At 59.8% G+C, this 25,597-nt stretch overlaps 2 protein-coding genes across 2 annotated transcripts; one reads left to right on the plus strand and one right to left on the minus strand.

The window, feature by feature from the left end:
- Positions 1 to 3,068: 3,068 nt before the first annotated feature.
- On the minus strand, positions 3,069 to 7,697 carry ZIC2 (Zic family zinc finger 2). Its single transcript, XM_075139525.1, has 3 exons — positions 6,692 to 7,697; positions 4,808 to 4,971; positions 3,069 to 4,612 (listed from the first exon to the last, which is right to left on the minus strand). The coding sequence occupies exons 1-3, from the start codon at positions 7,695 to 7,697 to the stop codon at positions 4,352 to 4,354; spliced, it is 1,431 nt and encodes a 476-aa protein (XP_074995626.1). The 3' UTR covers positions 3,069 to 4,351.
- Positions 7,698 to 16,884: 9,187 nt separating this feature from the next.
- On the plus strand, positions 16,885 to 24,565 carry ZIC5 (Zic family zinc finger 5). Its single transcript, XM_075139580.1, is given in 4 exon segments — positions 16,885 to 17,213; positions 17,215 to 17,306; positions 17,309 to 18,190; positions 22,926 to 24,565. Coding segments are annotated over 4 exon segments (1,758 nt in total). The 3' UTR covers positions 23,381 to 24,565.
- Positions 24,566 to 25,597: the final 1,032 nt, after the last annotated feature.

Genomic DNA, 25,597 nt, shown 5'->3' on the forward strand with positions numbered 1-25,597 from the left:
GCCGGGCAGGGGCAGTTCCTTGCCCGCTGCGGAGCCCCGCCGGTACCGGCACCGGCACCTCCGGGCTCGGCAGCCGCTCCGCGCTCGGGTTCGGGCGAGAGCTGCTGTATTTTGTTTTATTTCGGTTTGGGCTGTTGTCACCTCTGTTTGGTGGGAGGTTGGTTTGCCTTTGGGTTTGCTTTTTTTTTTGTCACCACTGGCTCCAACACAAAGCCGCTAGAGCAGCCGAACCAGGTGAAGAAGAGGGGTTCATTCGGTACAGGCAGCGGGGGCAGGTAAAGGCAGGGCAGAGCCCCGAGCGGCGAGCTGCCCTCCTATTGCGGGTGCCTGGGGCAGAGTACAACCCGTTTTATGGACGAAGCCTCAATTTTTTGGGCTTGGGAGGGGCGCATGAGGAGAGAGCAATTCCCAGGGAAATCACTCCGTCTTTTCCGGGGGTCTCCAGGCAGAGTCAGGAGCGAATTTTATGATTAATAATAATAATAAAATTTAGAATTAAAACCACCACTCCACGCTGCTTTTCACGGTAAACGAAGAGTCACGGCGCCGGAGGAGAAGCGGCCAAGTGGGGTTGCCGCAGCTGGGCACCGCTCTCCCGGGCGCGGGGTGCCGGCGGGAGGGCAGAGCCGTGCTCCCCACTGCCCACCGGCGGCGGGGGGCGCGGGGCCGGGTCGCCCCGGGAGCCGTCGGGGCAGCGCCGTCGGGGCGTGCGGGCCGGCGGCCGAGGCATGCCGCCCGCTGCAGCTGGGCACGGGGCGGGGGGGGGTGTCGGGGGAGGGTCGGGACTGCCGAGGGAGCCCCAGCCTCCCTCCAGGTTGGTCCCCAGGTTGCCTTCAGGGCCGGGGCGGGAACGTTTGGAAAGCTCAGGCTTAGTGTGGGAGACAAAGAGACGGAGATGGGGGGGGGGATGTGAGGAAATTGGGGTGAGGGGGGCGAAGGGGACGAAGGAGAGGGGGCAGGAGGGGCGCAGAGGAGGACTCCGGGGCCAGCGTTCCCTGAGCCCGGGCCACCCGCGCACAAGGCTGCGAGGCGGGTCTTGGCTGCCCTCCCCCCCAAAAAATCCCCAACCCCTGAACCCGATGAATTACCGCTCTCCCTTAAGCGTGGCAGGGCCGGGCCAGGGTCAGGGCCCGGGGGAGGCGGGCCGAGAGGGGCTGCGGGCTGGATGCGCCAAAGCCAGGGTCAAGTTCAGGGCCAGCCCGAGGAGAACAGGGAAGGGGGGGCTTGCTCACAGCCACGGCCGCCGCAGCCCCTTCCCCGGGCCTGCCGGAGGAAAGGCATCCCGGCCCGGAGGGAGCGGGGCTGCTCCTGCTGCCACACGACCTGCGCTTTGGGCTGGGGGGGCCGCCCGCTCTGCGCACCCCCGCTATCGGGGGTCGAGGGGGGGATCACCCCTGGGGCTCCCCCGAAGCCAGAGCGGCTCCGAGGGGAGGGATAAGGGGGAGCCCAGCTCCGGGGCGCTTCTGGCCGGCTGGGGCAGAGCCCGCCGGGGCCGGGGGACCAGGGAGCGGGTGTCGCTGCCCTTGGGCAGGGCTGCCCGTGCGCCCCCGGGCCCGGGAGGGGGTCTGGGCAGCCGGTGGCTGGCAGGGGTTGGCAACACTCGCCGAGCTCTGAAGCAGGACCCCCGTTTGCGTTTTTGGCTGTGGGGAGGCCGGCAGGACAAAGAGGGATCCTCGCAGCTACATTTCCCACGGATCTCTCCAAGGGGCAGGCGGCATATGCCAATGATTTTAATAAATATTTTTTGGCGTAATATTATTACCGAACATAAATTAGGTTTTAATAGCCGTTTGATTACCCGGGGAGCCTGCCGTGTGCGCGGGGATGGCCGCGCTGGGAGGGGCGCGGCGGCAGAGGAAGCTCCGTCTCAGCTCCCCATCTAAACTTCGTTGGCAGTGGCGGGACGAGGGGATCCTTCCCTCCCTCCTCCCCTCCCCCTGGGTGTAGGTAACCCCCACCTCACCCCAGAAGCGAGCAGGGCCCCGCGTTCCCTCATCCCCCCACCTATCTCCCCCCCCCCCCCCGGCTCGGGACACCTCTATTGCTATTTGAACACGGGGAACAAAGCCCGAAAAACCCAAAGCGACGACTGGCCCGGGGGGGTGGCGGTGGGGTCGGCCGGGTGTGAGGAGCAAAGGGCTCTCCCTGCCTGCAGAAGCTGCGGCTTAAGGCAGCACAGCCACCGCAGGGCGCTCGGAGCCCGGCTCACAGCGCTGCCTCCTCGCAGGGCGTATTTCGGTGGCTTGGCAAGGCCGAGCTTTTTCCACGAGTTCCCGGCTGCTCTCACACTCGCCGTAGGTGTCCCGGTGCGGCGGGGTGTGCCGGACAGCCGCTGCCTGCCGGCCCCAAACGGGCGGCTCCGCCGGCCGGGCCCCGACGGCGCCCGCGGAGCGCCAGCACCCCGGGAATGGCATCGCCCGGCGGCTGTTCGTCCCTCGCCGAACACATCTGACAACCCCAAACCGCTCCCCGGGCTAAAGAAAAAAAAAGAGAGAGAGAGAGAGGAAAAAAAAAGCTCGAAGGGAAATGTGAGCTCTCGAGCGTCGTCGCTTTCTCGTCTCCAGGGCTGGATGGAGGCTACCAAAAATACGGGGAGGCGCAGAAGGACACGATTTATGGCTCAAAGCAGCCCTGCGCAGAGCTCAGCGCCCGGCCACTGTCCCGCCACCTTCGTCCCGGAGGGCCCCGCTTTGTCACCCTGTGGGGCAATGAGCTCCCCAGCCCCACACGCACCGGGAGAGGAAGCATAAGCCCCAGCAAGGCAGAAGGCGAAGGGCGCTGCAGTGTTGCCGCGTAGAGCGCTTCCTAAAGGAGATCCTGCCTTGCAAGTCATTTGGGGAATATGGAAACGCTCATCCTTTTCTTTCAGCCCAGAGGCTTCCCAAAATGTTGGGTTGTTTTGGTTTTTTTTTTCTGGACGGGGAGCCCAGCTGGAAGAAATACTCGTGTTCCAGTAACCGGCGGATTTTTTAAAAGCATTTGTTTTGCAGCCGCCGCTAACCCCTACACACGCGTTACAGCAGGTTTCAGAGAGCCCTTGGCATAAAAAGGAAACAGCTCGTGCAGTTTCAACACGTTTTATTATATTTCTGTATGCATTACTCTCAAAACATATCACAAGAAATGATGAAACCACTTAAACCTTCAAATAAAAAATCTGAAACAGTTTATGCTCACAATTGTACATATTTATAGTTAAGAAACATTCTTTATAAATACTGTTTCCTCTGTAGCAAGTTAATACCATAATTTAATTACAAATGGATAAATATGGTAACAGGTATTTACAGGAGGAAGGGTGTTATTACGGAAAAGCTAACGGCACGACGTTTATTTTTCCTCACAATCTTCCGAACAGGAACTAACAAATTGAACTTGCAAAAGCACTAAAACATCACATGTAAACCCAGCTAACAGAAAAAATACATTCACAAGCGTTGTTGTTCATGTGTGTGTCTGTGAGTAACAGAATGGAGACTTTGGCACGGTATTTCTTCCCCAGTCTATAGTTGAAATGCAGTTTACAATCAAGTTGCCTCTTAAAAAGGAACACAATATTCAAGATATCACAATTACAAAAGAAACCATTTTTTCTTCCACGTTACTTTTTTCAAAGGGGTGAACTAAAAAAGGAGGAGAGAGGGAGGCGGGGAGGGGGAGCGGGAGAAAAGAAAACAAGTCCATCACTTTCTCGGGGAGCGAGGAAGAGGGAAAAAAAGAAAGACAAAAAAAAAAAGAAGGGGACCAATCCGCGGTTTACAAACGGGACGAACTTCTATACACCAAGAATCCAGGAAAACTTCGTTCCCCACCTCGCCGGAGGAAGGAGAGGGCCGCTATGTACACAGTTCGTGGGGCGGGAGGGCGCTGGCTGCTCCGGGAGGGGAGGCGCAGGGGCCGGAGGAGTTTGAGTCTCTGATCTTTTGTCTAGAGGCTCCGGAGGGAGAGTTTCTTTCCGCCGGCTTGAGAAGCTTTTTGCTGGGTGGTGTGTTGGTGGCGTTTGGGCTTGGTGTTTTCCCCCCTCTCTCTCTCCCCTTTCCGTTCCTCTATTTATTTACTCGTTCTCTTGCTTTTTCAGCACGTACTTTTATAGAAATTTTTTTTCTGGTTGAAAACGTTCTCAAAAAGAAAAAAAGAAAAAATCCGACAAAAAAAGACCCGAAGGCGGGAGGGGTGTGGGGAGAGAAAGACCCCCCGTCCCCATCCCGCTCAGCCGTCATTTCTCTGCCAGCGTGTGCGGCGGCATCTCCCGGCGCGTCTCCGGCGGGCTGGCTCCCTCCTTCCCGCCGCTACCGCCGCCGCCGGGGCGGGGAGGGCGCGGCGGGGCCGTGCAGAGCAGTCCGGCGGGGCCCTACACGTACCACTCGTTGAAGTTGGAGGAGAGGCCGGTGTGGCCGCCGCCGCCGCCACCGCCGCTGCCGCCGCCGCCGCCGCCCCGGTGCACGGCGGACACGGCCGCCGCCGCTGCCGCCGCCGCCGCCGCCGCCGGGGAGAGGTTGCTCGTGCTCTGCGACTCGGCGCTGGGGGACACCAGCCCCGGGGGGGTGGAGGACTCGTAGCCGGAGCTGGCGGCCGGGGAGGACTCGGAGCCTTGCGGGGACGACTCGTGCACCTGGGGGGCAAAGGCAACACGGCCGGGTGGAGGGGGGACGGGGAGGCCGCCGCCGCCGCCCCCCGGGCGCGCCCCCCGCCGCCGGCCCGGCCCGCCGCCCCCGGGCCCCGCGCCCGCCGCCCGCCGCCCCGACGGGGCACCCGGTGCGAGGCGGCCGCCCTCCCGCCTCCCGCCGCCGGCTGCGGGGCCGGGTACCTTCATGTGCTTCCGCAGGGAGCTGGGGTGGGTGTAGGACTTGTCGCACATCTTGCACAGGTAGGGCTTGTCCGAGGTGTGGACGTGCATGTGCTTCTTGCGGTCGCTGCTGTTGGCGAAGCGCCGGTCGCAGCCTTCAAACTCGCACTGGAAGGGCTTTTCCCCTGCAAGAGAGCGGCGGAGCGGCGGGGGTGAGCGCGGCCGCCCCCGCGCAGCGCCCGCGCAGCCCCCGCGCAGCGCCCGCGCCGCTTTCCCCCCTTTCCCCGCTCCTCTCTCGGCCCCCCGCTCCCGGCCACTTCGCCCAGCAGCTTCCCAACGCAAGAGGCCGGTTTTGCCCCGGCCCCCGCGCCGCTCCTGCTCTGCCCAGCGGCGAGGCGGTGCCTGGCCCCCGCCTGCTTTTCCTACCAAGCCCCCCCCGGGCATCCCCGGCCCGGCGCCCTGCCTCCTTGGTTTTATTTCGACCGGTGCCGGCCCCGAAAGAGATTGAAGAAGAAAGGAGATAAAAAAAAAAAAAAAAAAAAAAAAAAAAGAAGCATCAAGCCGTTTCGCCTCGTACCAAATCCGCTATCCTGTTAAACTGGAAACCATTACCGACAGGTTTAGGGCCGGGCAGATTGTTTCGTGTATGGATATTCGAGATAAATGCACATCCGCTGGGAAAACTAAACGTCTGTAAAATACTTCATTTAATTTTCATAGGGATTCCTCTCGCCCTGCTGCCAGAACTCCAAATGCCGGGGAGTAATTTGGAGGTGAGAACTCCACATCCCCCAGCCTTCGGAGGGGGAAGCATTTAACATTAAATTCCATTAGCACCTAAATTGTTTCTTAAAGACATCCGCTCAGACACAATGACTTCAGTGCGGGCATCTCATGCAAACACATTTCTCAAATTTTAAACCTTGTTAAAGCTCGTCTCGCACCTCGCATCGGGCTTAGCACTTGAGAAAACAATAGGCCTCGAGATTTTTAGCCTTTCTCCGGGTAAATATTTAGAGTGGAAGTCGCTAAAATATTTGGCCGTCTTTTATGAAATAGTCTGGCACGACTCGAGCCGGCAGGAGTAGTAAATGAATAATAGATGAGGCGGGAGGATGCGTTTATTTTTGTTACCCTTCGGCTCAGGCGATTTTCCATCGGGATAAGCCTGGGCTCCTTCACCCCTCTTCCACCTGATTTGGGTGGAAGTTTCCGAGCCTCAAATCCTCTGTTCCCGATTACATAATTCAATAAACTCTTGCAAAAGCACCTTAAATCACCTCGAGTGAGACTTTAAAAACACTTTTTTTTTTTTAAATGAGAAAATTTTATTACCTTGCTCACACCATTTAAATTTAATGGAAAGCATTCCCAGAAAGGGACGTTTTGCCACTTCCAACGAGATTTCGGACTAATGACGGATTTTGCACGTATTTATATAGTTTCTCTGTCTCGGTATCCATACATGAAAGCCATGCTCACAAGCGCTGAAGTTATATGCCAATACGTTGCGCATTGCAAATGTATAAGGCGTTTTATGTGTGTATATATATATACACGTATACGTGTTCCCGTCTTTTAGCAGGACGGCAGAATTTAGTTCGCGCTGTATTTTGCCTTTCCGCGGAAAGACCCCGCCGAGCCTCGGCACGAATCTACAAATTACAAGGAATCACTAAAATGTCCTTTCGAAATAGGGGAGGGGGGGACATGCTGGTGGGGAAGAAACCAAAACAAACGCAGCCGTGTGACGGAGCGGGAAAAAAAATATTAAAGGGGATCCTTATTTTATCGCTCTCGTCATTTTATATCTCTCTGCCTGAGTCTCTCTCTCTCTCTGTGTTTATACATATATCTATAGGCGCGGGCAGAGGGGGAGAATCTGCCGAAAGAAACTCGAATTACCTGTGTGCGTCCTTTTGTGAATTTTGAGGTTTTCTGATCTGGCGAAAACTTTTCCGCAGCCGGGGAAGGGGCAGGGGAAGGGTTTCTCTCCCGTGTGCACTCGGATATGATTGACCAGTTTGTATTTCGCTTTGAAGGGCTTGCCTTCCCGGGGACACTCCTCCCAGTAGCAGACATGGTTGCTCTGCTCGGGTCCCCCAACGTGCTCCACCGAGACGTGGGTGACCAACTCGTGCATGGTGCTGAAAGTTTTATTGCAACTTTTTTTGGGGTTGTTCAGCTGCTCGGGGTCGATCCACTTGCAGATGAGCTCTTGCTTGATGCACTGCTGCCGCATGTAGCGGAAAAAGGCACCTGGGTGGTGGTGGTGGTGGTGGGCTGCCATGTTCATGCCCATATTCATATTCATGGGGCCGTACTGGTTGTGCAGCTGAGCCGCCGAGTAAGGGTCAGTCCTGGGGCTGGAGACCTGCCGGTACTGATCCGTCCGGGCGAACACCTCCCCCGGCAAGCCCAGGCGCATCTGCCCGTTGAGGACGTTCTGGGAGGCGTGGGGGCCGTGCTGGTCGTGGATGCCCGGGAAGAGGAGGTGGCTCTGAGCGTCCGTGTGCGGATGGTGCAGGCTGCCGGCCGCAGGGCCGAAGATGCCGTGCTGCCCGCCGGCCGGCGACGAGTCCCCGAAGCCGCGGCTGCGAAACAAGAAGTCCCGGGTGGAGTTGAACGGCGCCCCGGAGTAGGAGCCGACGTGGGCGGCGTGGGGCCCCAGGGCGGCGGCGGGGTAGCCGGGCGCCTGCGAGGTGAACGCGGAGCTCTGCCCGGGGGAGAGGTCGTGGGCCCCGGCGTTGAGCTTGAAGGCGCCCATGTGCGCCGCCGCCGAGTCCACGAAGCTGTTCTGCGCCGCCAGGCTCAGCTCCCGGTCCTGCATCTCCGCCGCGGCCGAGTGGTGGTGCCGGGCGAAGGTGCCCACGCCGAGGGCCGGGAACTGCGGGCCGGCGTCCAGCAGCATGGTCCGCGCCGCTCCGGGAACGCCGCCGCCCCGCTACCGCTACGGCCGCCGCCGCCGGGCTGCCGCCGCCCGCCCGGCCCGGCGCGGGGCCGCCGCCGCTCCGCGCCGCTTCCCCCCGGCGGCCGCCGCGTCCCCCCGCCGCCGCCGCCGCCGCCTGCGCCCGCGCCCGCACCGGCCCGCTGCCGCCGCTGCCGCTGCCGCTGCCGCCGCCGCCGCCGGAGCCGTATCCGGAGCCAGGCAGCGCAGAGTCCAAAGGCGAGCGGAGAACCAAAGTGTATTAAAGGAGCTGAGGCGGGGGCGGGCAGGGGAGGGGAGGGGGAGCAGGGGAGGGACGGGGCTGGGGACGGGGGGGGCAAGGCTCGCCTCGCCGTTCCCTGCGGCACACACGCACGCACACGCACACACACACACGCTCACACACGCCGCCGCCCCCCCCCCTCCGCCGCCACCGGGATGTCAGCGCCGCCGACCCCCGCCCGCCCGGCCCCGCGCCGCTCCCCGCGTGGGCCGCGGCCCTCCCCGCCGCCTCGGGCCCCCCGCCGCCCCCGGGCCCCTTCTCTCGTTTTATCCTCCGCCGGGCATGAGCGGCGTCTCTCACGGAGAAAAACTTGCAGCCGCGGGTTCCCACGGAGCGAAGGGACCCGGGGGGGTGCCCCGCGCCGCGCCGCCCCCGCCCGCCGCCGCGGAGGGGCGTGGGGAAGGGAGGGAGAGGAGGGGTGCCGGAGGCGGATTAAAAACAATAAGGGCGGCAGTGGGGGTGGGGAGGGAAGGCGGGGGGCGGGAAGGGGCCGCGGAGCGCCGGGGCCGGAGCGGCGCGGCCGGGGCGGCGGAGTTGCAGCCCCGCTCCGCCCGCGCCCTCGCTCCCTCTCGCTCCTCTGTTTATTTCGGTGGGCGCTGCTGAGGCGGCGGCTTTTTATTTTTCTCCCCCTCCCCTCCCTCCCCCTCCTTTTCTCCCCTCCCTCCCCCGGCCTCTCTCCCTCTCCCCGCCCGCACTGGCGGCTCCTCTCCCAGCGCCGCCTTTACCCGCCGCCCGGCCGCTCTCCCGGCGCCCGCTCATTGGCCCGAGCCGCCCCGTCCATCCGGGCGTCCCCGGCCACCGGCTAATGGCGGCGCGGCGGCCCCGCGCCCTGCCCGCCCCGCCGCCCGCCCCGCGCCCCGCCGCGCCGCCGCCGCTCGCCCCGCGGCCGCCCGGCCCCCGCCCGCCACGGCACGGCACGGCCCCGGCCCCGGCCCCGCTCGGCGCCGGTGGCCGCCTTCAGCCCGGCACCGCCGGCGGCTTTTTTTTTTGGGGGGGTCCCCCCCCACCTCCCCCACGGCGAGGGGAAGGGGTGGCGCGGCGGGGGGAGAGGCGCACGGACGGAAAATATCGATGTGCGCTTGGCCATGCGATCCTGCCTCGGGAGGCAAACAAACAAAGCGAGGGGCTTAAAACATAAACAGGGGGTTGGGGGGGGGGCTGCCTGCTTTTTTTTTTTTTTAGGTGGCGGCGGAGGGAGGGAGGAACTCGCCCTGCATGCTGCAGCCCCTTCCCCCTTTTCGGCTAAAGCAAATTAAACCCATGATCGATAAAAGGAGCGAGGGGGGAATCAAATAAAAGTCACGTTGGCGGGGAGACGGCGGCTGGGGGAAAAAATAAAATAAAATAAAAATGAAAATAGAAGAGGGAACGGTCGCCCTGATTGTTTGGGCTTTTAAACCACTTGTGCGGGAGCAGAGGAGTCGATCTGCATGTGTTGTGCATGTGCATCCGAGAGCAGATGCTTTAGGAGTTTTCCTTGTCTCTTCCCTTTCTGGAAAAAGAAACAAAAACAAAACCGAAAAGAAAAAACCCAACCCCAAAACCCACCCTGCCATTGTTATTTGGAAACCGGATTCTTACATGGCAGGAATAAAAAAGCATACAGCCAGCGCACACACACACCCGCGCACACACACACATACACATCCAGCAAACAAGTCCCCGTCCCCTCCCCCTCCAGTAAATACATGTCTGGCCCCTGCTTCGGTTTGTTTTGTAGTGGCTGAAAAATAATCATCTCGGGGCCAACAGCTCACCAATAAATAAGGCTTTGTAAAAATTATAAAACCCGACATAACATTTGTCGTCTTCACCATCCTGCACTTGCTTCTCGATCACCATCGGCTCTGTGCTTGGCGAAGAAGCAACCCAAAATACAGGGGTTTGTGTGGGTTGGTTGGGCTTTTTGAAATTCTCCCTGCGATATTCCTCCTGTGACTCCTCACGGCATTAAATCCCGCATCAGGCACAGGCAGGCTCAAACCTGGACCCAGCCTCTGAGCAGGGGTTTTACAGCGAGAGAGAGATAAAGAGAGAGAGAGACAGACAGACAGACAGACAGACGGAACGAAGAAGGAAGGAAGGAAGGAAGGAAGGAAGGAAGGAAGGAAGGAAGGAAGGAAGGAAGGAAGGAAGGAAGGAAGGAAGGAAGGAAGGAAGGAAGGAAGGAAGGAAGGAAGGAAGGAAAAGGTAACACTGACCATCAGCTAGGGTTGTTTAAATAATGTTTTCCCCATCACTGTCACTAAATAGTTAAAATACTTCCAAGCCTGTCCGAAAGTGGCTGAAATGTGCCAGTACCGGACACTACTCTTTGAACAAGGAGAGGACTTAATTTGGGGAGAAGTGGGATTCCTTCTAATCCGAAATGGGTATTAGAAGATAAACTGAATATTAATGCCGAGCTACACCTCTGATGCCAAGAACCCTCTCCTCTTCAGCACGCCGTCACTCGGTCCTGTCTTTGCAGGCAGGAGTGTCTGCTCCCCAGATACTGCCTTCCCAGGCTGCAGCTTGGGAGCATATGCTGTCCTTGTCCTGACCCCCCAGGCTCCCAGGGACAGACCGCGAACAAATTCTATTTTCCTTCCCTGAAATGTTTCCGAGGCGGAGGTCTGCGAAGTGTCCTCCACCGCTGCTGGGGATTTCGAGAGCCCAATTTGGGAGAGGAAAGCTTGGTCTCCTGCACCGTCTGCACCCAGATTAATGAAAAAATCATACGGACAACTAAACTCTTGAATACACCTTCCTCCCCCCCCCCCCCATTTAAAAGAAGTGACTACCTCTGAGATTAGAAAGGGAACCAAAATGTCCAGGAAAATTCCGTTAAAAATACTGTTTGGAAAAAAAAGAAAAAAAGAAAAAATAAGGGTGAATGTTCATACAAATACCTACCTTCTGGATTTTCACCTCGTTCTGCTTTCGTCCTTCTCTCTCTCTTTTCTTTCTTTTCTTTCTTTCTCTTTCTTTTCTTTCTTTCTCTTTCTTTCTGTCCCTCTTTTTCCCCCTCTTTCTTTCTCTCTTTCTCTCTTTCCGTCTCTTCCCTTTTCATCCCTTTTCATCCTTTTAATTCCTTTTCTCTTTTCTCTTTTCTCTTTTCTCCTTTCTCTTTTCTCCTTCCTTCCTTCTTTCATTCCTTCCTTCCTTCTTCCTTTCCTCCCTTCCTCCTTCCCCTCCTTCCCTTCTTTCCTTTATTTTCCTTTCTCTCTTTTTCCTTTCTTCTCTTTCTTTATTCCTTTCTGGGTTTTTTTTCTTTCATTTTTTCCTGCCTTTCCTGCCTCCCCTCCCCTCGCGCCGCGCTCTGCCCGTTCAGCGGCGCCGGCACCGGGGCGTTTTGGGGGGGACGCGGTGAATTCCAGCTGGAGCCCCCGCGGGCTGGCCGCGCTCTGCTATTCTTTCAGGGCTCCAGCCCTGCTCTCCCTGCAGGAAACAGAGGAGCTGATCCAAGTTCAAAGTCACGTCGCCGTCCCTCCTAAGAAGCGCTTTATTTCCCTCCGAACGGCAAAACCCTTTTCCCCCATGTCACAGGGTAACAAGGGAAGGGAGCGGGGGGTGGGGGTGGGGGTAGAGGCACCGGCAGCCAGCCCCGCACTCGCTTGCCGGGCCGCCGCCAGAAACGCAGCCTTCGGCTCACGGCAGCTTTCGAGGGAGGAAAGCAAGCGGTCACCCAAAGTCGGTGCTAAACTGGTTTATTGAAAGAAGTTTTTCAACAGGTTTCTGGAGGTGCCAGACCTGCAGAGCAAACGTCAGCCTTCCCGGGGAACCATTCCCCTCTTTGTAAGTTTTCCGAAATTTTTTTTAAAACTGCTCTGCTCTTGCCGGCTACTGTGGCGGAGGGAGCTGGGGCGGAGGGGGTAGGGACGAGCGAGAGTAATTTCTTACTTCCCCTAGACTGCATATACCGCCCTCGCCTTCTAGCCCCTTTCCCCGGGAGGTGTCACGGCCCCCGGGCCGGGGTTGATGGGGCGGCTGCTCCGCGCCCCTCTCCCTCCCCCTGCCCGGGCAGCCCAGGGTGCCGCGGTGGGGGGTGCGGGCTGCGGCGGGGCCAGGGGCTCTCCCCGCGGGAGGATGCGGCCGGCGGCAGCCTCGCCGGGGAAAGAGAGGCGGAAGGGCCAACCGGGGGGAAGAGGGGGTCTTCTCCCCCCCAAATTCAGCTTTCGCTTCTCCCCGGAATAACGGGACGAGGTGCGAGGCGGGGAGGGGGCGTGCGGCCGGCCCGCAGCCGGGGAAGAAGAGGCCAATTGAGCGGAATCACTTGCACCGTTGTCTGTGCCACAGACACTCATAAATTCAACAAGCTCATCAACGGGATATTAAGTTGCAGGTTACCTTTGATGGTGCCGATCCGAGGCACTTTTAGGCCGTTCGACCTATGACCCGTGAAGACCACATGTGTTGTGCTGTAGCCTCCCTCTGTAAAACACACTTCGGGACAAAAGTTCTTTGTCAGGCTCTACCGGCAGCGTAATGTAAAAGAAAAAGGGGAAATAATGAAAATCTCAGCCAAAGCTGTAACTTTTAAAGGCCTTTTTTAAAAAAAAAAAAAAAAGCGCTAGGCAGGGCGGGGGCAGAAGGAAGGAGCACCTCGCTTTCGTACCATTAATATTTATTGTTCTCTCAGTTGCACTTATATATATAAACCAAGAAGTTGCCGTATAAAACCTCGCGCTCGGCGGCGATCCCGTCAGACGGAGGGGGCGAGGAGCAGCGCGGCGCCGGTTTCCAGGACGGGGGCCGCGGCCGGGCGGCAGCCGGTGCCTCCGCCCTGCCCAGCTGCCGCTGAGGGACGCGCAACGCCGCGTACTTTGCGCGCCCCGCGCTCTGCCCCGCTGCGCGCCTCACTCCGCAGCCGGCGCAGACCCGGCGCGACGCCCCCAAAACGGGGTCTCCCGCTGCACCGCCGAGTTTTATTAGACGCACCTTTTCCCGCCTGGAGATGCCCCATATAAACGTTAGAGGCAGGGGAGAAGCTTCCCAATAAAGCGCGATGGACTTTGTAATACAATTTATGCTGTCATTCATAAATAACAATGCCATATGGTAACCATATTGCTTATACAAGTAAAGCCGTCAAAGTGTCACTATTTGATTTATCTCAACAGCTTCTTCCAACGGTGACGTTCAGCTACAGAGAGAGGGGAAAGGGGGAGAGAGCGCAGAGCGAAATTTGGCCTGGGTTTCCTGAGGCCACCTCTCTCTTTATCTCTTCCTCTCTCTGTAGGCATAAATATACATATATGTATATATGTATACAGGGATAGAAGGATGGCATTTTTTCTCCTTATTTTATTCCTATTTGAGCAAATCCCCGAAGGGGACGTGCGGTGATGGAGCCCGCTTTCCCATTGAAAATGGCAGCTCCAAAACTTCAGCAGACGCCCGCAAGTCCCCGTCCCAAACGTGCGGCGGGTCCCGGCCACGGCAGCCCCGACGGCCGCGGCAGCCCCGACAGCGGGCACGATGCCGGCACCCTCTCGGGGCCGCGTCCCAGCCTTTCGGGCTCCCACTTGGGTGCACGACCCGACGAGAACCGGGCGTTTATTGGGTGCAGGAGAAGCTTACTTTTAAGGGTATAAAATACCCATCCCCTGACGCCCTCCAGAAAGGAGGGGCGGGGAGTCTCGCCACAAATCGCTCCTCTCTCGCCCTTTCGAGCCCGTGGGCAGCCACGACTCCCCCTCTCCCCCCCGGGGTCCCGGCGCCTCCGTGCAATCCCCCCGTCGGGACGGTGAGGGGGGTGCCGGGGTTACTCCCCGCCCGTTTCGGCCGCCGTGGGGCTGCGACTTGGGGAGCTCCCGCCTGCTGCTGGCCGAACCCAGAGCCGGTCACGAGGGTTCCCGGAGGGAACCCCCGCCACAGGGTCGCCCACGCCGCAAGGCTGCCCCACGAGCGAGGAAAGCCACCCGCGACGGGTCGGGCGGGTGGTAAGCTATTTTAGCAGACTTGGGGAGATCTGGAGGTCTTGCCGAGGAAAGCGGCAACCGCGCTCACTTTCTAATGGTTCCCCAGAAGAATGTTTTACACGTTATAAAATATTGCTCCCCGCTCCCTAACTATCAATAAGATGTGCATTAAAGACGATTGTTTGTAAATGGTGTTCATGATCATTAGCATACATTTACATAATGCAGCCTACAGCACAACATTTTACAGCTAAACACTTCCTAAAGCCGATAGCCCGAGCCCGGTTTCTAAAGGAACGTTTACGAAACATATTTGAGGGCTTCCAGGCTTTCAGCCCGCCTCTGCAGCCTCCCCCGGTGTCCCTTGGCGGGTTTGCCGGCGAGCGGGGCACCGCGGGAGGGCTCTGCAGCCGGCTCCGCCGCGGGAGCGGGGCGCGGGGCCGACCCCCGACGGGCGCTGCCGGGGGTTTGGCGGGGGGGGGAGGCACCGCCCGCCTCCCTCCGCCGCAGCCCCCCAGCGCTGCGGCAGCCTGGGCCTGAGCTGGGGTCGGTGAGTTAATGGGCTTTAAATTCTCCACGGCCCTTTTGGAGCTGGCACTGTCCAAAATTGTCCCGGCCCGGGCAGCCGCCTTCGCTTCCCGGCGTTTGCAGCGAGTCCTAAAAATGGGCGAATTTCCACGTGAGTCTCGGCCAACCCCTCCCTCCCCACAGTCGCGGGTCAGCTGCCTATTACCTAGCTATAAAATATTTTCTTTGTTTTATAGCCCCTCATAAAAAGAAATTGATCGGGGGGATATATTTGAATTAAGACATATTAAATCGATGACAGATACACATCACGCTGCGTTTAACAAGAGCGGGACAAGGAGGCGTGCGCAAGGTACCGCGTAGCCGCGATGCTGTTCTTCACCTCCACATCATCTCCCATCAAACCACCACATCTCGGGAGCTCGGTCCAGCAACGTGCCCAGAATTTGGCGAGGGAGGAGGGCACTTGTCGGATGCAGGTATAGAAAATATACGTATATAAATACGTGTAATATACGTATATAAATACGTGTATAGACGCACGGCTAGTTTGCGAGGAGAAGTTTTTACTGTGCAATAAAACCAACGAGCAGCCCCTTTTAAATCCCGGGGATTATTTATCCTCGTTCCTTGCCTTGCAGCATCACTGAAACCCCGGCCAGGCGAGCCGGGAGCATCGCTTCGGCTCCGGGGGCGGGGGCACCGGCGGGTCTCGTTCCCCCTTGGCGGGGAGGAAGCCGGGGCTCCCCGCGGGGCCGGCTCCTGCGCTACAGCCCCTGCCTCCCCTTTTGGCAGCCGTGGGCCAAATCCTGGAGTTTTCCCCACGTGAGGAGCGGGGGGAGGGAGGAGGGGAGGGCTGGAGCCTGGCCCAGGAAATGCCGGACCAGCACGGGGCTTCCCTCGGACGTGGCTGGGCGAAGGGCAGCGGCGGGGACGCGCAGATGTGCTTTGGTCAAGGGAATTCGGCGGCCGGGGAGGGTGTGCGAGGGAGGTGTGTGACGGGGGTCCGCTGGCACCCCTCGCCCCGTTCCCTCTCCTGGCATGGCGGAGGAACCTCCCTCGCTGCCCCGCAGGCAGGGAAGGGCGGGCAGCCTGCCTTCACTTTCCAAGGATTGCGGGAGCGCCAGGCATTCCCAGGAGGACCAGCAGCCTAAGGAAAGCAGATGACATATCAATAAAAGCCACCTCTCCTCCCGCAGCCTCAGAGAAAAGTCAAGGCAATGCTCTTTTCCCCCTCTTCGGTTGGCAGGGGAATCCCCGAGCCTGTCTTTCCGGCACCCCCAAACGGCAGCACCCTCCTTTGTGCTGGCAGGGCAGTTTTGGCGCTCCACAAAAGCGCTTCACTTTCGAGGACCAACACACCCCGCACCCCAGGGACGGTCCCATCGCTCCCCCCGCCCGCCCGCCACCTCTGCCCCACTCTAGGGGAGCCCCCACTTTTCCTGCCTTTTCCGTCGAGGGCAACAGCTCCTGGCAGACACCCCCCAGCCGGAGACTCCCCCATTTCCCAGCCCACCGCCTCCTTCTGCCTGGGCATCCCAAAGCTTCGAGGGGAGCGGGGGGGCTCTCCCGACGGGGCGCCCGGGAAAGGGGCTGCGGGGCACCTCGGGAGGAGGAAGTCCCCAAAGAGGCGGCGAGCGCAGGCTCCCAAAACTTCTCCTTAACATGTGCTGCTTGCCTCCCCTCCGGCTGCTTACTCATTGATTTTCTAAAGGACAGGAATCCCCCCCCCCCTCCCCCGCCGCCTTCTTTTTAGGAAAACGTTGGCTGCCTTCCTCTAGTGTTGCCTTCAGTTGGGCATAAGTACACACAGCCTCGGCCTCGCGTGGGTGTGCGTGTGTGTGGTGTGTGTGTGTTGCATCAGGGCGTGCTTTCCCGCCTCATCGATGAATGAATGATGATGGCTCTCCAAAAAAAAAAAAAAAAAAAAAAGAAGAAGAGAAAAGAGAAGGAAACGGAGCGCAGAGCCCGGCAGCAGCCCCGCGCGTGGGCTGCTCCCAGGCGAGGAGAGAAATCCCGCAGCCCCGCAAACGTAAACACGGCGGCGCAGCGCCTGCGAGCAGGGCGCTCCGTCCAGCGCCGGGGGGGCGGCAGCTGTGCCCGCGGCCGGCACGGGGAGGCGGGGGGCGGGTGCGCCCCGTCGGGCCCCGCGCGAAGTTTTGCAAGTGCAACTTCGGGGGGCGGCGCGGGTGGGGGGGGGAGAGGCGGCGGTGGGGGGGCGGCGAGGGCGGATCCCCGCTGCGCCGGCGGCCTGAAAGGGAGCCAATCGCGCGGTCCCAGCCGCTGCCAATCATCGGGATCCGTCCAATCCCTCCGGTGCGGTGTCCGAGCCGTATTTCCCACCGCGCCGCCGAAGTGCGGTGAGGGCTCTGCCAATCGCGGGCGGCCAGAGCGGGGCCGGGGATGCGCGGAGTTAGGAGCGCAGACAAAAGAAGTTAAAGAGCCGCTTAATATATACATGTTTTTGAAGGCGGGTAGAGGGAAAAAAATAACAACAGCGAGCGTAGATGGGCTTGGCTGTGTCGTTATGGAGCCCCCTTTGAGCAAGAGGAACCCGACACTGAGATTAGCGGATTTGGCAGCGGCTCAGCCCCATCCTCACCAGAACATGACAGGCTTCCCGGGGCTGGGGAACCACCACGTCCACCCCCACCACGCGGCCCACCTCCACCCCGGGGACGCGGGCGGCGACCCCGGCGGCGCCCTCACGCCGCTCGGACCCGAGCACATGGCGCAGCCCGCCGCCCTCAAGCTCACGCCCGAGGCGCTCACCGCCGCCGCCGCCGCCTTCGCCGCGCCCGCCGCCACCACCGCCGCCGCCGCCGCCGCCGCCACCGCCGCCGCCGCCACCACCGCCGCCGCCTACGCGCCGCCCGCCGCCGCCCTCCCGGGCTACCCGTCGGGGGGCGCGGCGGGCCGGGACTTCCTCCTGCGGCGGGAGCTGCCCGCCGCCGCCGCCGCCGCCGCGCACGGGGCGCTGGGCGAGCAGCACCCGCCCGCCGGCTCCCCCCACCTCCCGCACCCGCCGCCCCACGGCGTCTTCATCTCGGCCGCCGGCACCTACGGCGCGGCCGACGGGGCGCACACCGCCTTCCCGCCGCCGCCGCCGCCCGGCGAGCAGGGCGGGCCCGCCGGCCGCCACCCGCCGCTCAACGGGCAGATGCGCCTGGGGCTGGCGGCCGCCGCTGGGGAGCTCTATGGTCGCGCCGAGGCGCACTACGGGGCCGCCGCCGCCGCCTCCTCGGCGCTGCAAGGCTACGGTTCCGTCAACCTCAACCTGGCGGCGGCGGCGGCCGGTCACGGGCACCCGCACCACCCCCATCCCCACCACCACCACCACCACCACCACCACCACCATGCCCACGTCGGGGCGGCGGCGGCGGCCGGGGCTTTCCTGCGGTACATGCGCCAGCCCATCAAGCAAGAGCTGATCTGCAAGTGGATCGACCGGGAGCCGCCTCCTCCTCCTCCGCCTCCGCCGCCGCCACCGGGCGGTAGGAAGCCTTGCTCCAAAACTTTCAGCACGATGCAGGAGCTGGTGAGCCATGTCACCGTGGAGCACGTCGGCGGGCCCGAGCAGAGCAGCCACGTGTGCTACTGGGAGGAGTGTCCCCGCGAAGGCAAGCCCTTCAAAGCGAAATACAAACTCATCAACCACATCCGAGTGCACACGGGAGAGAAGCCCTTCCCCTGCCCCTTCCCCGGCTGCGGGAAGGTCTTCGCCCGCTCCGAAAACCTCAAGATCCACAAGCGGACTCATACAGGTGGGTGCCCCCCCCCCCGCCCTGCCGCCTCTCTAAGGGTTTTCTTCCTTTTACTTTTCTTTTTTGTTTTTCTTTTTCCCTTTCCCCCTCTTTTCCTCCTCTCCTACGCACCGCCGGACATGTGACTTTTTCATGAATAAGTAATTCGGCAGCACACGGGCCACGCACACACAACCACGCACACGCACCCGGCCCCTCTGCCCTGCACACACGTGTGTGTACGCCCCCCCCACACACCTTGGGCAGCTCCCTCCCCACCCCCTCCGCCACCCACCTCCCCACACCCCGGCACCACCGGATAAATACACCGATTAATAAACAACGCAGAGCCCGGGGGCAGATAAACAGCAGCCCTTGCGGAAGAGCGAGGAGAGGATGAGCGCCCTCCCGGCCCGGCTCCCGCCGCCCCTGCCCAGGGCATCTCCGAGGGGCTCACCCCACGGCTGCGGAGGGCTGCGCAGCGGCCCCCCCGAAGGACGCCGGTTCTGCTTTTCCCGCCGGCTCTGCCGATGGGGACGGAGCCGGGCGGGGGGCGCTTGGCCCGGCGGAGATGGGGCCGCGGGGGCTCTTGGGGGCGCAGTTCCCCCGCACTGTGGGCGGTGGCGGCGTGGCGCTCGGGGCTGCCGGTACTGCCGGGGCTACCGGGCTGCCCCCCCTACCGGGGCTGCCCCTGCGACCAGCGCTGCCGGGGCTACTCCCGCTACGGGGCTTGCCCCCAGTACCGGGGCTACCCCCGCTGCCGGGGTTGCCCCTGCTACCGGGGCTGCCCCTACTACCGGGGCTACCGATGCTGCCGGGAATGCCCCCCTGCCGGGGCTACCGATACTACCGGGGCTGCCGCCGCCGCCGCCGCTACTACCGGGACAGCCGGTCCTGCCGGTGCTACCGGGACTGCCCGTGCCGCCGGGGCTACCGGTACTGACCCCGCTCCCGAGGCTGCCGGTGCCGCCCGTGTTGGTCCCGCCTCCGGCGGTGCCCGCGGAGCCGGGGAGGAGGGCGCAGGGCGGGGGAAGGCGCTTGCCGGAGGACGCTTCCCTCTCTTTGTGGATCCGAGGAGGAAACTTCAAGGCAGCCCCGGCTGCCCGGCGGGGCTTCGCGGAGCGAGAGCTGCGGGAGGAGGGAGCAGCACCCCCGGGGGATGCCCGGGGGACAGGCTGGGCCCGCTGCGGGGCTCCTGGAGGGGCTCGGGGTTACGGGGTGTGTTTGAGCCTCTGAGTCTTTTTTTCTTTCTTTTTTTTTTTTTCTTTTTTTCCCCCTTTCTCCTCCTTCCTCGCCACCCCCGAAATACGCATTTCGCTCAGGGTGTAAAAACTGTGCCGAAAACGAACGAAGCCGGGATTTATAGTGGTAGACAAATATTATTCCTCGGAGGACACTTAAGGAAGTGGAGTTGCCGTAATTGCTTTCTTGATTTATTGTGTGCTGCTCGGGAAGAGAAAAGCGGCGACCGTGCAACGTGTTGTTCCGATGTAAAACCAAATGGCCCATGGCGGAAAGGATTATAGATTTTTATCTCCAGAATATGTCAGGCATGAGCCCATATGTAGCTGTGGGGACCTGAGGACGCCCAGCTCTCTGCTCCCAGAGCAGGGGGGAGATGTCTCCTGCGGGGGGGCTGACATATTTTGAGGGGGAGAGTGGTGATGGTGGTGTGTTAATGGCACCGCGGAATGAGTTAAATGCTGGAGGCCCGTGTTTTTGTCATCTAGCCGTCCCCATCTGTCTTGATTTGGAAAACAAAACTTCACCGCGGACCTTTCTGGGCTCCTCAACTCCTTTCCCATCCCAGCTCCAAGGGGGGGGAAAGGAACGAGTGCGGAAGAGGCTTGGGGGGAGTGGGAGCGGGCTGAGGGATTCAGCGGGAAAAGGAGCCCCCAAAAATAACCTAAATATGTATCGGGCACAGTTTGGAGCTCTGAGCTGTGGTCGAGCGTTGCCCCGAGGCCCTGCATGGGACATGGCCCCTTGCAAAGGAAATTTGGAGAAGTTTGCAGCCGGGGGCTATCCACAGCCACCGAGGGGCTCCCCACGCGTGAGCCCACGGGGGGAGGCTATCTCTACGCAGAAGGGGCCGTTGCAACAAACCAGCCCTCGGGGCTCGGGGCGGGGGGGGGCAACAACCCCCTCGAATGACAGCTCGGCCCACGGGAGGGTGAAGGGGACGTGACTCTTTCCCCACGCACAGCCCTCGGGTGGACGAGGGATCCCAAACCTTCTGCCGGTCCCTATCAGATTAATTACTGTAATTTTGCCGCCTCAGCTTTAATTTAGTCATGTGCAGCCTGGGAGCAGGTGAGATTTACAAACTATTCGTTTATTATGGGCATTTTTAGGGGGAGGGGGAAATAATAACACCATAATTGTCTCATTAGGGGATTTTGCGCGTTTCTGGTAATCCTGCAAGGAAGAAGAGTATGTCAGTAATTCAGGAGGCGTTTGCTTGCTTGTTTTTTTCCCCTCTTTTCCTCGTAAGCATGACCCCGGGAGCACACCGCGCCCTGCGCCTCACCTCATTTTGGGGACAAACCGCTGTCCCCACCCCGGCGGGGGCTGCATCCTAACGGGGACCCCACCTCCCGCAAAATCGCTGCCCCCTCGCCGGAGACGGTGCTCAGGGCCACCAGGCTTTCCCCCGAAGATTCCTACTCCCCCCCCCCCCCGCCAAAAAAAAGGGGGTGACCCCAAAGCACCTCCGTGCCCTCCCGCCGCCGGCACTGCTGCTGCCGGGAGGAGTCAGGAGACTGCGTCCGGCATCTCGCCCCCTTCCTTGGGTTGAAACCACCTACAAATGGTTAAACTCTGACGTGACGCCCTCGTCAGCGTGCCAGGGACACTCCGGGACCTTCCCCGCTCCTGGATTTGTGTGGAATTGGACCGTCGCGATCCGGAGGCTGGCGAGGACGAGCTATCCGGAGGCTGTGCACCCCTCGAAGGGCCGGGGGAGAGGGGGATCCTCTCCCGCGGCCCCTCGAGGGGTGCACAGTCCCCGGGAGGGTGCCCATGCGTGAGCCCACGGGGAAAAGCACTTCCCTGAAGTATCGACGGGGCTGTGGGGGGGGACGCGATTTGGGCAGCGGCTCCTCGCCCGCTTCATCCCGGCGGGTCGGAGCATCTCTCAGGGGGGCTGCGCTGGGGGCTCTGCGGCGCACCGCCGGCAGCGGGTGGTGTGAGCCTGCATCCGTGGGGTAATACAGATATAAACCGGCCAAACCCTTCGGTAGCTTCGCTTTATTTCTCCAGAAAAAAAGAAAATATTAATGAACAAACGAGGTGACTCGAGATTTGTCTCGGTGGGAGTGGGAGCGTGCGGGGGGTTCTGTGCACGTGAAAACTCCGCTTAAAACCCACGAGATACATTTTCTTACCTTTTTTTTTAAGGATAAACTCGCTCTTTGTAGTGCTACCACTTCGTTGGTAGGTGAGCCGATTTTAATTGAAAAAGTTGACGCGTAAATAGGCTGCGGAGGCACATGTTTCTATAGTAACAGCCGAGAAATAGCTAGTTTTTAAAAATAAAAATGGTTTTCTTTCCCATTATTATTTTGCTAAACATTATAGGATTTTACAAACGGAAGGAGCAGTAAAAATCGCCTGGTGAAAATTAGAAAATGTCCACCGAGAGAGCTGCTGGGTTGTTATTTTTGAGCGCTCAGAGCAAAACAGATCTGAAAATACGCATCAGCCGTGCCTAAACCCACAGCTTTTTTAACTCGGGAGTCGCAATAGTCGTGACAAGGATTATCAATGCAGGTCTGTCTGCGCCGGGCTCACGTGTAGCACGGCAGGGGAAGAAAAAGTTGCTGTAAGAAACTCCAGTCCGGGTGCAGTACAAGGATCCGGCACATTTTTTTCCCTGGTCTCCCAGCAATAGGCATTTACTCATGCCTATTCGGGAACTGTGGGGAAGGGTCGGTCCGGGGCAGGGCTATATGTACCAGAACATATATGTCCCAGGGTATGGTATGTCAGGAGCGGGGAGGGGGGTGAAAGGTACGCCAGGCAGACCCGCCCCGGGCTGATTTTCACAACCCCTTTAACTGTTAAACAATGCGTAAAGCTCTTAAAATAGATGGGCCGGAGATTTTTAGACCCAAATTAGCCTGAGGTAACCAGCTGAAGTAACAGCAGCCCGCGGCTGTCATCGCCAGTGTCCCGGCGGCTCTCCCCAGCCTGCAGGTTCCCAGTGCGGGCTGCTGGGTGCTCCTGCTTTATATCGGGATGCTTAAACAGGTGTTACTTTTATTTCCCCCAAACTAATTATTCCCCCGGCGTAGTGCGCCATTGGGAAAGGATTACGCAGGAGATGTGCCAGGCGAGCCAGGCTGCCGGCAAACGCCAGCCCTCGCAGGCGAAGGCATTGAGAGGTTTTGTTTGGGCTTGGTCATTAGAGCGGTAATGAAGGTTTCTCGTGTGCGAGGGGAGCGCCGCAGAGGGCAAACAAGGCAGGGCCCAGCCGCCGCCAGCCCGGGGCTGCGGGTTTGGAGGCCGCCAGCCACATTGCACAGCTCGCAAACCAGGGGAGAAAATCGGAAGCCTCGGGTGTGTCGCGACTGTCGTGAGGGGGCGGCGGGGAGCGGGGAGAGGGAAGGCGACGGAGGGAAGGGGAGGCTTTGCCCTGCTGCTCGCCCCCGGAGGCCGCGCCGCGGAGGGGCTACAGCGGGCAGGCTGCGGGCAGGGCGCGGGCAGGGCCGTGCCCCCGCCCGCCGGTAACGGTGCCGTTGGTGTGTCCCGGCAGGGGAGAAGCCCTTCAAGTGCGAGTTCGACGGCTGCGAGAGGAAGTTCGCCAACAGCAGCGACCGCAAGAAGCACTCCCACGTCCACACCTCCGACAAGCCCTACTACTGCAAGATCCGCGGCTGCGACAAGTCCTACACCCACCCCAGCTCCCTGCGGAAGCACATGAAGATCCACTGCAAGTCCCCGCCGCCCTCCCCGCCGCCGGGCTCCCAGGGCTACGCGGCGGCGGGGCCCCCCGACGGCCCGCTGCCCCCCGAGGCCGACCCGGCCGCCGAGCCGCCCCGCGGCCGCGCCGCCGCCCTCTCCCCGCCGGTCACCAACCTCAGCGAGTGGTACGTCTGCCAGGCCGGGGGGGCTCCCCGCCGGCCCCGCACGCCCTCCAGCCGCGACGCCTCCCCGGCCTCCGAGGGGGACGAGCCCCACAGGACCTCGGGGGGCAGAACCGCTCCCTAGGGCCGGGCCGAGCCGTGCAGAGCCGTGCCGGGCCGAGCCGTGCCGACCCGTGCCGAGCCGCGCCGAGCCGTGCCGTGCCGCCGGCGGTCCCGGCCCTGCCGCGCTGGCCCGGGCTGGAGCGGCAGCCGCCTGGCACGGGGGTTGGCGTGGAAGTGCCATCAGGTTTGACTCGCGCTATTTATTCCGTGTACGAAACCCTATGGTGTTTGTACGGTAACTAATTTAATTAAAGAGACTCGGACCTTTTTTTTTTTTTTTTTTCTTTTTTCTTTTGGTAAGAAAAAGCATTAATAACGCCACGCTGGGCCATCTCAGCGACCCGAGCCGCACGCCTGTGCGGGGGGACAGTGCCAAGGGAGATGCCTGGCTCCCACCCTGCCCGTGCCGTACTGCTCTTGACAAGAGAGAGACGGGGGAAGGCTGCGAGCTGGCAGAGCCCTGCCGCTCCCTGGAGTGGCTCTTAAATACTTTAGCTGCCACCCCAGCGCCTCCTCTTCAGCCTGGGTTTTAGCCCCGGGTTTGCAGCGGCCTCCTGACTGTAAAGCAGCACCTGCTGAAGCTCCGGCCAGTCGAGGACAGGTTACGCATCCCTTCAAATAAAATGAAATAAATACAGTTTTTCCTCCCCTCTTGCAGTTCAGCTCCTTTGTAATTGTTGGTTTCTCTCCCGAGTCGTGGGGTCCCACCCGCACCCGGCATTTTCTCTCCAGCCCTCTTTCTTTCTCCCTTAGCCGTAACCATGTGAAAACGATTTAGGGAAGGAAGGACAAAAGATGCAGCACTCCCTTACTGCTCCTCCACGGTTTGTACGCGTATGGCTCCTAAAACGTAGCCGGAGAATAAAAGAAACCTGCTGCTATTTGACAACTGCGATACTGTGATACATTTTGTTTTTTTCCTAAAAAAAAAACACACAAAAACTGTCAGCGATTTCCCCTTTTCTTGGGGTCGGTATTATTATTACTCTATTTTTTTTTTTTTAAAGTTCGTCTGGCAGAGGAAGACTTTGCCTCTAGCTCCCTCCAGCCCCGTGTGCAGTCAGTTTGTGGATTGGGGGGAGCAGCTCCCCGGCCCCAGCGAGCGCCGGAGGGGAGAGGGGCGCGGGGCTGGGGGCTTATATTTTTATTATAATTTTTTATATATATATAAAATTTAGGTTTATTTCCTCTCTCCAGCCGAGCCGGTGCCTGCGCGCACTCTTGCTTTTCACCATACCCCTGCGGTGGCCGGGCAGAGTCACCTGGGAGGAGGGGACCAGAGCTGCTGGGAAAGAAACGGAGGGTGGGGAGCAGGCTGGGGTGGGGGTGCCCACCCCCCCCCACCCTCCACGCCCCCCCCCCCCAGCGGTCCAGCCCAGCGGCCGAGGGGCTGCGGAGTGGGGGGGGGACGGGAGACCCCAGCCCCTGCCCGCCCGTCAGGAGCGGGGCGCAAATAAACTAAAGAGCACTAATTCCTCCTCAGAGACCCCGAGAGGAGAAGCGGCAGCCTCCCTCCCCTCCCCCAGGGCTTGTGGAAATGTGTTTTGTGTGCCGTGAATGGTGGATGTCGTCTTGTCATTGTTAATAACGTGTATGTGAACGCGATTATTTTGTACAGTCGAATTAATTTATTTTCTGACATCATCCTTTTTTTTTCCCCCCTTTTTTTCCTTTTTTTTTTTCCCCCCCGGAAGAGTACAGAGCACACCAAAGAAATTTCTTATTAATTTTGGTGATAGATTGTTGTTTATGATGCTGTGGTTTGTACAAAAAAAAAAATCATTATATTTTTCAGCTTACTTGAATGAACGATGTAATGTGAAACAGACTCTTCCTGCATGTCCTCCGTGCGGTGTGTTGGTGCTGATATATATATATATATAGTTCATAGAGATATTATATTATTAGTACAGTGCATGGTGCTGTCACTCTGGAAGCCTTTAAACGTTGTCTTCATATTGTTGTGTTGGACCTAAAGAAGCAGGCGTTACTTTAAAAACAAACAGAAAACTTGAATACAAAATAATTTTTTAAAGTTCATTCGATTTGCTTTTTATTCGTTTTTCAAAGCCCGTTTGAATAAATAGAAAATAATAAAAGAAGGTATGGACTTTTTAAAGAATAATTTATGTAATGTAATCTTATTAGAGATATTTTGGTGCTGATTTATAAACGAACTTTTTAATTTATGCATTTTTTTTCAACAACAGATTGCACTATACATTACTACATGGCAGGA

Source organism: Calonectris borealis, chromosome 1 (genome assembly GCF_964195595.1).
Source record: "Calonectris borealis chromosome 1, bCalBor7.hap1.2, whole genome shotgun sequence".
NCBI classification, from domain to species: domain Eukaryota; kingdom Metazoa; phylum Chordata; class Aves; order Procellariiformes; family Procellariidae; genus Calonectris; species Calonectris borealis.

Excerpts from the sequence above, each read along its gene's own strand:
- ZIC2 (XM_075139525.1), bottom strand. The coding sequence starts at position 7,697 with ATGCTGCTGGACGCCGGCCCGCAGTTCCCGGCCCTCGGCGTGGGCACC. Across the intron at positions 4,972-6,691 it reads TCACAAAAGGACGCACACAG|GGGAAAAGCCCTTCCAGTGC; the intron begins GTAATTCGAGTT and ends GCTCTCTTGCAG. Across the intron at positions 4,613-4,807 it reads CCCTGCGGAAGCACATGAAG|GTGCACGAGTCGTCCCCGCA; the intron begins GTACCCGGCCCC and ends TTTGCCCCCCAG.